At 38.9% G+C, this 13,128-nt stretch overlaps 1 protein-coding gene across 1 annotated transcript in view; it reads left to right on the plus strand.

Annotated features, from left to right (window-relative positions):
• SLC25A21 (solute carrier family 25 member 21) overlaps positions 1–13,128 on the plus strand; it is a 512,936-nt gene that overhangs the window by 452,322 nt on the left and 47,486 nt on the right. The window contains exon 4 of the mRNA XM_023751496.1: positions 9,371–9,437. Within this exon, the coding sequence (XP_023607264.1) occupies positions 9,371–9,437 (67 nt within the window). The remainder of the gene's footprint in view (positions 1–9,370; positions 9,438–13,128) is intronic.

A 13,128-nucleotide genomic window follows, 5' to 3' on the forward strand; every position in this document is an offset into this window, starting at 1 on the left:
TAGTGAAAACGAGTTCACCTTTATAAGCAACGTAATCTGCTGTCACTGAAAATTAATACACTTTTGAATAGTTAGTTCTAAATAAGTCTCTTCATTTATAGATTAATGGAGCAATTAACAACACATTCTACCCACATTATGTACTACTTTAGTTGCTTCTCAAATATCTTTTTTACTTGTTTTTTCCTTGGTATTTTCCATGAGGGTTCTGGTTCTTATATCACGCTAATGCCTTCCTTGGGCTGAACTGTGCAACATGTTCAGTGCACCAAGGACCCTGCCAACTTTCCAGGGAATGGAGCCATGGACTTACCTCCTAAGTGATACTGACAACTAAACTACTTTTTTGTGTCTTAGAAAATCAAACTTGTAGTTTATTTTAGACATATCAACAAAGTTTAATTGTCATAGTAAAATCATACTGAAAGTTCAGTTAAACACGTGTGTTCCGGAAAACTTTAAAGAATTTATTCATACAGCATATAATGAAAGTGGTATGGGTTTGGGGTAGCAAATACATTTGAGGACCATATGCACAAATTTAATTTAATTAATTCTCTGTAATGAAAAGTAATAGCTTGTGTGTGTGTGTGTGTGTGTGTGTGTGTGTGTGTGTGTGTTTGCCTGGAGATCTGATATGAGTTGAAGCAGGGAAAACTTGTTAGCTTTATGTTAGAACTGGAGGCCCAATGCACAAAATTCTTGCAAGAGTAGGCCTTTCTTCCCCTGGCTGCCAACACTGGCTTCTCTTTGGCACCCAGGACCCAGACTTCCCTCGCAGCCCCGGCTTCGTCCGGAAGAATGTCCAGTCTAATTAGCATATTACACTTTTATTATTATAGATGTTAGCTAAAATTTGAGTTATGTTGCACTTCCTTAAGTTCAGTTGATTCTTTTAAAAATAATCTGTGTCACTTTTTAAGGTGTTTTCTTCTCTCCTCTGAAGGATATATAGCTTTCCCTCTCTTCTTTACCTAAATGAAAATGGCCTGAAGATGCATGTAATTTTGAGAGCTTTGGATTGCAGATTCTTCATAATTCAAATAACAGAGCATGAAACCTCACTCTTTCATTTGGATTTTGTGAATCAGTGTAAATGATGTCAGAATAATGTCCTAAAGGTTTGGTGTCAGGGTCAGAATTCTGCCCTGGGATACACAACCTATGGAGCAATGGCAGCCTTGCACTCATAATCCAGGGCTGAGAGCCACCCTCACTGTTTTAATTACAGAGCTACAGCATGTGGGTAAGAAACTTGGATTTGACAACAGCAAAAGAAAGAGGATATTGTATGCCTTCAATCAGCTTTGTATTAGGAGATCCTTAAAGGGAAAATTATGTGAAAGAAAGAAGGAGGAAGAAAACAAAATAGCACGATCCCTATTTCAATATAATTTGGAGAAAATGACTGATTTGGGTTGGTCATGTTGCCAGAACAGATGACTCAAGGCTTCCAAACAAGAAATGGAAATCAGGAGGATGCCTGAAGACTGAAAAAAGAACAAATTGTGGAGATATGATTGACTGTAAGGCTTCAAAATCAACTGTACCAAGATGAGCTTGGAGCATTGCCCAGAACAGAACTGAATGGTGATGTTCATTTAGGTCCTGACTGTTGAAACAAAATAAAATGTAGTAATTGTGCTCTGTTAGGTACACAGACGTGTTAACGCTTTCCAATTTCCCCACTGGAGATCTGGTGTCACTTTCCCTGTCGCTCCTATTTCATGCTTCACCGGTGAGTATTATTGCTGCTCTGGACGCTTGCTGAATGCCAGGCTTTTGGCAAAGACGTGGGATCCAGGTGAAAGCATCCTCTCATGCTGCATGTGAGTGTGCTGCAGGTGGCTTGGAAAATGGCTTTGCAACTTGGAAATCATTTCTTTAATTGGCCTTTGCATGGTTGGATGATGTGCATCTCAATCCTGGCATTCAGTGTGACGGTTGCTGGACCTACATTATGAATCGAAGCAGTTTGGGCCCCAAAGCCCTTCTTTTCGAACAACCAGGGAAAGCCTCGGTTTCCACAGGCAACAGATCTGTACATGGATCTTTTCCTCTCTTAGATGGCAAGATAATTTATTCATGGTTTCCTTATACTCATTTCTCAGGAATCTATCACTTGAGTTTTATAAATTTTCTGATGAACAACAGGGTATGACTCCCTCTGAAGGTCATTGTGAAGCAGCAACAGTTTCCCTTCCTCCTTGGGGCTGCTACGAAGAAAAGATTCCACCTTGTTGCTCCTAACACCAACACCCTGCTGACTAGCCCAGCAAATTCGGAAATTTCCCAGCCTGCCTGGAGGAGCGGTCCAACTCTACAGTACAAATGACTTCCAAACACACTTTTTCTACAGACTAAATTAGGAAAATGACAGCAAAACCAACTCAGAGGAGGGAAAGGAGGGGCAGGAAGCACATGTGATTTCTCGCTCCTTTTTGGTTTCTGTACCTGAGTCCAATTTTTACTCTTCTTTCTACTCACTATTCACCACAAAGTCTTCAGATTTCAGTAGCTGACTTAAAGCAAATAACTTTTTATTCAGCCATCCAATGGACTAAAGATGTTGTCAGGTACAAGACATTTAATTAAGGATATGTCTAGTCTCTTTGGACGCCTAAAATGCGGGCCTTAAACAAGGTAACCTAAAACCGGAGCCTACTAATGAGAGACAGCAGGAAGGCTTCTTCGAGGGTTTGGCTCGCTGTAAATGAACCACCAAGATGGGACACAAACTCAAACTCAAAGGGAACTCCACATTTCCTTGCATCCTACAATTAACATCTTTTCACTGGTGGGTCTATAATATGGAGCCACCCAATATGTTAAATAGCTTCACACTGTAAAGTGGGTATGGGGGAAATGAGGGGTAAAATTATGTTGTGGGGTTTGGCACCAATCTTTATTTCAAATAAGCTGTGTGTGAGCTGTGTCTTTGAGAACATGTGCAGTGCAGTTTTGATCTACATTTTATAGAGGTACAAAGTAATACAGGATCTGTTTTATTATAAATTAAAAACAAATGTGATCCAATATTGTAGTCCTCTTTGTCTACTTATGTTTCTGAACAACAACTCTCATTAGTATATAAACCATCATGATCTAATGGCTTTAGAGCCCTGAAACCCCATCCTCATGTTTGCTTACAAGCTTCTCCACATTCCATCTGTGGTATGGGGCTCTCTCACAGGAAATCATCCTAATGGGACAGGATTTTAGTGTGTGATGGGCTCCTCAAAGGAATCATCTAAATCCGTTTTTAAAAATGGATCTCACAGTCTCCTTCTAAAGCTCTGTTTAACAGTTAACAGCTATCTTTGCTATAATTATGATTTAAGAATTACCACTTAAGACTTTTTCAGAAATGGGGTGTTAAGGGCTATTTGTATCAGAATATTTTTAGCTGTAGGTTAATAGAAGACAGAGTTGAAAGCTCAAATAGTAAAGATTTATTTTTAATTGCACATAATCATATACATAATCATATATTTGGAGGTAGGATGCCAAGATTGGTTAATTCATTCTTCAAGATGCAGGTCTTTTCTGTCTTTCTGCTGGCCATCCTCAGCTTGCGGGTAATGATATCTCAGCTGGCCACAGTACACAGGCACCTTGTGGAGCTAGGACAACATCTTGAAAAGAAGAGGGACTTTCTTCCCATGCTCCTCTGTCCTGAGGATGAAAATCCATGACTTCCAGCATACACTCTTCCCCCATGCTGGTTTCATGGGCTAGGTTTGGGTTATATGCCATGCATGCAATAGGTTCCACTAGCAAAGGAATGAGACCACCATGATTGGCTTGAATAATTCTGCTTCATCCCCTGGACTAGCATAGGTTTCTTCCCAACATAAGGGCTTTCTTCCCAGCATAGGGGATGATGAATACCTACATTTGTACCCCAGGGAACAAGAAGGGGTTGGAGGGGTATCTGTTGGGTGAGCAACCAATAGAGCTCCCCACTGACTTTTTGGATAAATTTTTTTATTTTAATATTTAATATTAATATTTCAATGTTTTATCATGTTACTGAAGTAGTCTCTTTCTCTTAATCTTTGACAGAATTATCCTGGTGTGCCTCTTAAAGGCAAAATTTATCCTAGGGGGGAAGAAGGTTTATCCTAGGGTCTACTGTTTTTTCTCATTCTGATCCAACTAGAAAATATTTAATCAACAACCCCAAAGCTTTCACCAAAAATGATCTTGTTCATTTCAGCCCAAATATATCAGTTATGCATGTAGTGTTTCACATTACTTTAGAACAGAATTGAATGGAATGGAATAGAAACCTGATTTTTATTTGCCATTTCTGCTTCCTCCTAAAATAAGAAATGTCAAAACATTTTTGCAACAGAAATAGCTTTCCAAAAGTGTTTATAAAAGTAGCTTTATTTCAAGAAAAACTGAATATAGTATAGCCCAGTGGTCAAGAACATGGACTGTGAGGACAATGGAACTTGATTTGAGTCACTGTATCCTATTTGGCATTGATGTGATGATAGCCTCACCTGCAAAATGGTTAACATAATCATATCCACTTCAAGGGTTTGTTGTGGGAGTTGAATGAGATTAAAATATGTCCATATGCCTTCGAATATTTATCCTTAACAGAGTGGCTAGTACATGGTAAGCATTCAACAAATTTTGACTATTTTTTACTTATAACAATATTAACAAAAGTTTATAACATCCAAGATAACATTTTCCTACACATGCTAGTTAAAATCAAACTCATTATTTTCAGAAGTAAAGCAACTTTGAGAAACAAAACATGAGGGTTGCCATATAGTTTATACTACAATGTTATGGGAGGTCTGGCATTGGTTCTTGTTCCTCTTCCAAAGAGTTCTCCAGTCGGCTGATGTGGGTCAAAACTGAAAACCAGAGTGGTGGCTTTACTATGTTTTCAGGGAAAAGAACTGCCATTACACACATTAGAATCCCATTTTCCATTGACCCTTCTTGAGAAATAAGCCATATAAACATGTTGATATGGGTGTCACAAATCTCTTAACTTCCCTAGTAATTATCGTGGTAAGCTACATGTTCTGTGTTTCAAGGCAAAACTACATGAAGGTAGAAAAAATTGGCAGAATGAACAGTACATGTGGATATAAACATCAGTTCTTCAGACAAAAATGTATGTCCTTCATAAAACATTACAATTCCATTTTGTTTCTCAGAATCTGTATGTCATATTTTACATTAGGAAAACTTTCAGTAATTTTCTAATCAAGTCAGAAAAATAGCTCGTCAGCTTGAGCTTTTGCCTACATTTTCTTGCTCAAATTTTGGGTGTGCCTCTTCTGATGGGCCCAACGGCCCATGTAAACTGACAGAAAGACTCTTCATGTGAGAGGGCATGGAACTGAGATGCTTCAGCAGCCATTTTGGCAGGAGGGGCCATGAAGTTTCCTTTTTGGAGCTAGGACTTTCAGTTATAAGTAATAAACCCAACTCAAACTTACTTAAGTAAAAATTTAAGTGTGTTATAAATGTAACTGGGTATCTCAGGAAACCAAGAGCAATGGAAATGCCAATATTCAAAAGAGATGAGATGTAACTGAGCTTAAAGATGTCCTGGCAGGAGAGTCAGGCTTCCAGTACCAGGGTTTCTCTTCTCCATCTTGCCTCAGTTTCCCTAAATGGTAGCTTCCTTCCTTCTTATCAGTGTACACTGAGTTTTTCCAAATGACAGAGGACTGCCTTTGGTTTTTTAGCTTTATAGAGCTTCAACCAGACAGAGGGAGAATCACTTTTTTAGTTCTAATTCCAAAATCCTGGGGGTGGGGGGAACTCAGCTAGGTCTAACTTGGATCAGATTAACTGGGGCAAAGAGACAGAATAGCATTTGGATCCATTTAGTGAGGCGCCCAATCAACCACTGCCTACAAGCAATATCATTGTAGTAGTATGTTGGTTCCTTTATAATTATAAAGACAGTGTTTATTTTAAAAATGGGGTGGCCGTTCTCACCAGAAGAGGGGTCACCTCTGACTATTCCAGAGATGTTCACTATTGCATGAAGTCTGTGAATACATTGCAAGGAGATAGATCATTCTAGCTTCCCTTTTGCCAGCAAAGACTGCCTATGGTCCCTGAGAACTTCCTGTTAAGCTATCCATTCACTGTTAGAAAGTTCAAGATGGTGGGAAGGCTGGAGGTGGTTGGTGGGCGGACGGGGGTGATTGCACATGAACCTGACCGAGCAGGGAGAAGGGAAGGAGGGTGCATTAGGAAACATTGCCAACGTGAAGCAGAGGGTCTTGGCCTCCCAGATCTTTTCAGATTAAATCCTTGTGGTTCTCCCAGCTGCCTCTCTTCCTCCTGTCTTACACCTCTTTTTAATATTTTCTCCCATCATTTTTAAAATGAAGACCTTCTATGTTACTTATAAGACTTCTGTCCTCTAGAGAAGCTTTAGGCAAAAGTTTGAAGTAAGGTAGTTTGTTTTTTCAGAAAAGAACTTTCCCATGGCCTCTTGTTCTTTTTAGAAGAACAAAATCTGAGGGTCAGAGGAGACCAACCTGGAGGGCCAGAAAGCCCATCTATTACTGTGTGTGTCCCATTCCTGGCATCCATTACAAGTGGCCATCGAGACTGCTTGAGCACATATCACAGTGGGGCAGTCACCACTTTTCAGGAGAGCCCAGTCTATCTCTAGATAGTCCTGGCTATTAGGAGTGTTTCCATGTATTAAGTTCCTACTGGGACAAAAATGTGTCTTTCCTTATTGCTTATACCTGTTGGTCCTAGTTCTACCACTGGAAACAAACAAGTCTAATCTTTTTCCTACATGCTCGCCTTCCAAGAGATCCATCACATTATCATGTTTCTCCCTATGATCTTTTTTCTTAAGGCTGAGCAACTGTTCTCTGTTATATGGGATTTCAAGTACCTTTATTAACCGGGACACTCAGTTCTAGAAGCTTTAGTTACTTACATGTTCTTAATTCCACCCCCCTCCATAACCAGGCATAACTTTCTAGATGTAGAAAATTCAGCACAGAAATAACAGAACTAATAATATCTTTCATTATAAATGTAGAACTTCAGGGAAATCACATTTATCTTTTGGGAAGACCAACCTATGCTTAGTCACTCTCATGCTGAAACTTATATAATCTATGTATATAGAAAGCCAGAGACTGGAACACATACCACCCACAGCCCCTCCCATGGCCGGCCCCACCCCCAACCGGCCCCCCTCACCCCAATTGGGGGCAGGGCCCGCCAGCCAATTGCCCGCAGCCCCTCCCCCCAGCCGGCCTGGCCCTGATAGGGCCGATTAGTGGGGGCCAGCCAGCCAACCTCCCACCATCTCCTCCTCTTGACAGGCCCAGCCCAGATCCACCCCAATTGGGGCCAGGCCGGCTGGACCCCACCTGTGCACGAATTCAGGCACTGGGCCTCTAATAATTTATAATAAAATTGAAATGATAAAGAGTTCTGGTATCTAAATTTTACAAGTGAATTTCAGGCATTAGTACTTGAAATTTGAATGAAAGGAGGTGGGGGAATTTTTGAATTACCATAATTATTCAAAGCATATATTTGCTTCACTTCCTATTCATAATGCTAGTACTATCCATTCACTGAAAATTAGTGAGCACAGTAAATCCATATGAGGGGATTATTTGATTCCTTTCTTCCTCTTACAAAATTCATATGCTTAACAAACATTATATTCTGTTTACACACACACACATACACACACACACACACACACAGTCTGGGATAAGCACTGTAATGCACACCCAGCCCTCAAGGAGCTAACAGTTTAAAAACTGAAGGTGAGCCTTTTGCTCCCCTCACTGAAGGGTGCTGTATATGCCAGTTAATTAAGGAAGAGCAAGAGGTCACCATGTTGGATTGGGTGGCACAGTGAGTTAGTCTGAATAAATTCTTAACTTTATTGTTCCAGAAGCACAACTAGAAGCAGAACCCAACTTGAATAAGTTGAAGTTTGAGGGGTCAATCAAAGAATCTCCAACCCCATGTAAAATGACCATCCTAACATAGGAACACACTGAGTCCTGCCTTTATCTCTAGTCACTTAGGGGTTCATCAGGGAAACTGATTATCTCAGAACATAATGTAGAATATTCTCTTCTATTTATGTATTTCTAGGTTTAAAGTGAGGATATGGCATATATATATATATATATATATATATATATATATATATATATATATGTATAATGCACCCCAAAATGTATACACACACTTTGAGTAATTATAAGGCAGTTTATTAAAATACATTTAATTTTTACAATTGAGTTATCAGCAGTTATAGTGTGTATACATTTTTGGGGGGACACCCTGTATATGTAGATTCCATGTTAGACAAATTTAAAATGTTCAGTCTTAAAATTTAATATGAAATAAGTGATGACTTTTTATAAACCTATCATAAGCTTATCTACTCATTATTTTCTAAAAACATCTGAATATGTGACAAGTTCCTCAACATAGGCAAGAATAGCTGTCCCAGACCCTGTGAAATTGCATATTTAGCAAGGGAGTTTGACATTTCTTCTGTCAGCAACATATGTCCCTGACCTACTTCCATTTCTGTTAAGGAAATTTAAAAATTATGACAAATCAGGACAGGCCCAGGAGTCCAAGTCCATAGCCATAGGGTCTGTTACTAAAGGTCTATGTATTAGTAAAGCTAAAATTGAGATTTTGTCACCTTGTTAGCCCCAGAAAGTTTGAATTTAATGACCCTGCATCATTTAGTTCCCATAAAGGAGAAAATGCAAGAAAAGAGACATCGTGAAGCTACCTACCACACAACTTAGAAAGTAAATTCAAGATTCCTTAGATTAAGGGGAATCAACTTCATCTTTAAGGTTCAGCTCATGGTTGTATTTAGCAACTTACCTAAGAGATTTCAGTCTCAGTATCATTTATTCTTCATCTGAACAATGCTAATAAGCATAGTATTCATAATCTCTCTACTTTAGAATTAAAACAAAGGAGGAGCTCTGGCCAGTGTGGCTCAGTTGGTTGGGTGTCATCCTGTGCACCAAAAGGTTGCTGGTTCAATTCCCAGTCAGAGCACATGCCCAGGTTGCAGGCTTGATCCCTGGTAGGGGACATGCAGGAGGCAGCAGGTTAGTGTTCACCTCTCACATCGATGTACCTCTCTCTCCATCTCTCTTCCTCTCTCTCTCTCTAAAAATCAATTTTAAAATCTTTTTTAAAAAAATAATAAAATAAAACAAAGGAGGACTTCAGAATTGGTGGCTACATTGAATAATTGGGAATACTTTAAGATTAGTTGCTTTATCTATAAACAAAGGCAGAATTACCTATTTTCTAATTCCCTTACTTATATAAAATCTTTTTATTTCTCCAAAAGGTTGTTTGGTTTTTACAAGGGAATTCTACCACCCATATTGGCTGAAACACCAAAAAGAGCAGTGAAGGTAAGTAGTGTACGCTTCCCACCAAGTAACGACAGACTACAGTGACAGCTTCCGCGTTAAAAGATCTCACAACATCCCGTGGGACATAAATTGAATTAAGTATAAGATAAGATGTTTAACGCAGAAATTATGGCATAATTTTATTATAATTAGACTTGATCAATCTCTCAAATATTGGTTTGTGGATTATTTGGGGGGGGGGTAAAGGTACTCCTTTCTAATGGGGAAATTATATAAAAAGCACAGTGGTGAATGAAATTCGTGTATCAAAACACAACAGCCACAATATAGCTTGCACTTTTTCTCAAAGCAATTCATCAATTTTTCTTTGGAGCAATAATTATTAAAGAAAGAGAGAGGAGAGCAAACTAATACACTATATATGAACAGAGTAAACTAATACACTGTATTTCCCTGATATGATTCTCATATAACACATTTCTTTGTCATGCCAACTTCATTACCCCCTCCCCACCTCTGTTAAAAGTTTCTATTCTGGTTTTTCCAAAATTATTGCTTCCATTTCCCTGTTTCCATCTTTTTAACCACATAACTATGGAGTCTATGTACTACTTCCTGCTTCAGTATCTGGATAGGAACACAGAGGACTGGCAGGATTCTCTGAGGGAGAAAGAACTGAATCTGATCACTTTTTTATATGTTCTTTCAGACAAAAATCCTGATCACAGTGACTCTAACTAGCACTGACCCCCACATCCAGACCACTGGCAACACTTATTATGTTTCCATAATAAGGAAACATAAACTTAGACTGAAAGACTTCCTTTCCAACTGACACAAAGCTTTTTGTCACATACATTACTCAAATAATACTCCCCATATTCCTGGAAGGGAAGGGGCAACATTTTATATATACACTATATATATTACATATATATATCAGCAAGTTAAGAGGGTGACTAGATTAAAATTTATGATAAAATAACCTCATGTATACAGAGACACCAAACTTTTACATTATGTCAAAATAGTAATTTAATAGGATTTAATTCAGATCTAGAATTCAGAAAACAAAGCTTTAAAACACACTTTCTCTATAAATTCATCCTCTTTGTTGCCATAGTTTTTGTGATTTTTGTATTATATCTTCAATACAAATGTCATTATAAGGATCTGACTACCAGAGAATCTGGAAAAAGTTCACCAAAGTACACAAGAGGCTGAATGGGATTATGAAACTGCCTCACTTGATAAAAGATTGCCCAAGTAAACAAACAGAGCAGAGTTCCTGTTTTAAAAAAAAGCCACTTTGTCTCCATGGAATAATATATTCATTTGTTCAGTGTTTTACATGTATAAATAAAGTAAATTATAATTAAAGATTTTCCTGGAATATTTTTTCTTAATACTATACATTGGAGACCATTTAAACTTTAAGATGATTAAGGTTTATCAATGTTGAACAGTCTTTTACAGAAGAAAAAAAAAGTTGAACTTTACAAAACTTAGTCTCTATTTAAAAGAAAGCAATGCTCGCTGCCAGTACAATGGTTAACAGATGAACTTTTTGGGCAACTGGCTGTGGTATATGGGTCCCAGACATCTTGTTTCAAGTAGTTGTTACCTTAAAATTATTGAGACATATGGTAAGTATGTTGGCTTTTTTAAGTATAACTTGGAGTTAAAAGTGTATCTTTGCCAGATGGATAGCACTATTTTTAACACAATTCATGAAAACATTCACTTTATAGATATTTATCTTAGAATTTGTGAGGAACAATTTCATACATCGTAAACTGCTTCATTGCATGTCATCAAAGTTTACTTCAGAAAAAAATATTCACAGACCATATATGTGTGTGTATACACACACGTGCACACTTATACATATATATGGTCTATGAATACTTCATATATATATGGGTATAGATATAGATCGTCCTTGGTACTGACATGTCAGTTGCAATTGTTACTATAATCAGAAACAGACAATGTTAAGTTTTTTCTGCACTTTATTCTTTGAAATGAGATTCATCATTAAAATAATAAGACTCACTGATGCTAAATAAATGAAACTTCCTCTTTTACAATTTAAGAGCAATAGTACTACAGTTAGCCAAAGGAAATGAAGACCTCAGAAAGAGACCAGCTGGTTCCTCAGAAATGGGAGGCGCCACGTTCCAGGTTCCAGGGTCTGGTCTTGAGCATCACAGTTCCAGGAACACCATTGTTTCCATGATCAGACTCTCAAGGACTAACAAACTCATGAGAGATTATAAATTGTGAAGGCTGTTTGCTCACCACTATCTCTATAGCTTTCGTAGTGTCTACACATGGCAGATGTTCAATTGATATTACATGAGTAAATGAAACATATGTAGAGAAAAACAGAAAGAAAATGTATGGGTTTAATAACAGGAGACATTTCTATCCAATTCCCCCAAATTAACACATCTACTATTCAGAATTTTTGGAAGTCCAAGATTTCCATTTCCAGCCAAAATGGGGTAACACGGGGACCAGACTTCCTCTCCTGCCTGCAACAGCTACAACAAGAAATAAACAGAATATGAACCACAATTTTCAAGACACTGACATCGGACAAGGAAGGATAGAAAGATGGGAAACAAAGGAATGAGCCCTATGGACTGCCCACCTTACTGCCTGGAAAGGGTTTCCAGGCCAGCCAGGCCAGGGAATATAGGCAGAGCCCAGTGGGTTCCCTGGGTTGAGAAGGAGCTGAGAGACTTGGGAGGGCAAGGCAGCTCGAGTTCATTGGACAAAGTAACAAGAGAGAGCTGCACAGAGAGAACTCTAAGGGTCTGCAGAGGGACACCTTGAGTATTCAGCTGAGAACTGACCAGTGCCTGCATGTGAGGAAATTGGCAAGGCCTGAGAAAGAGCCATCCAGGAATTAGAGGGAGCCGTGCTCCTAGCCACACAAGGCTGAGAATAGTACCTGTTCCCATCAGCCAAACCAGAAGGCTCCAAAATGCACCGGCATCGAGAGGAGTACTCAGAGGGGTTTGCCTCCATAGTAATGTAATCACAGAAAGTCAGAAAACACACACACACACACACACACGCACACACACACACGCACACACACACCTTTATACCAGAAAAGAAAACGGTAGGGAGGCCTTCTGTGGGGTCCATCATCTCCCAGAACTTCTCCGAACCCAGCGAGGACCCCTTAGAGTAGTGTTTCCAAAGTGTGGGTCATGACCCATGGGTCATGAAATCAGTTTAGTGAGTCACCAGAATTTTTTTAATAAATAGAATAGAAACAGAGTTATACACAGTAAAGAGGTAAATATTGTTTTATAATGATGTTTCGTTTGGGTTATAAATACAAAAGTGCACTGTGTGTGTGCGTGTGCATGCATACACCTGTGTTGGGCAAATATTTTTTTATGTAGATTGCGGTCAAAAAAGTTTAAAATCTGCCTTCAGGGACTCTTGGCTTCCAGGTCAGGGAGGGCAAGAATCCTCAGCAGCAAGAAAACTCCAGGGCAGTGCTCTCTACCCAAACCACTAACAACCATGGCTCTGCAGTGAGCGAGTATAGTATCGTGTTTAAGAGCACACACAGGCCTGGGAGTTAGACTTAAGGGGAATCTTCCTTTTCCCACTCACTGACTACAGGACATTTATCTATAAAATGGGAATCATGGCTGTGTTATAACTGTGATCTGATGATGTTTAATGGGTTAAATGCAGGAGCATA

The sequence above is a fragment of the Myotis lucifugus genome, unplaced genomic scaffold (assembly GCF_000147115.1).
Source record: "Myotis lucifugus unplaced genomic scaffold, Myoluc2.0 scaffold_22, whole genome shotgun sequence".
Classification (NCBI taxonomy): Eukaryota; Metazoa; Chordata; class Mammalia; order Chiroptera; family Vespertilionidae; genus Myotis; species Myotis lucifugus.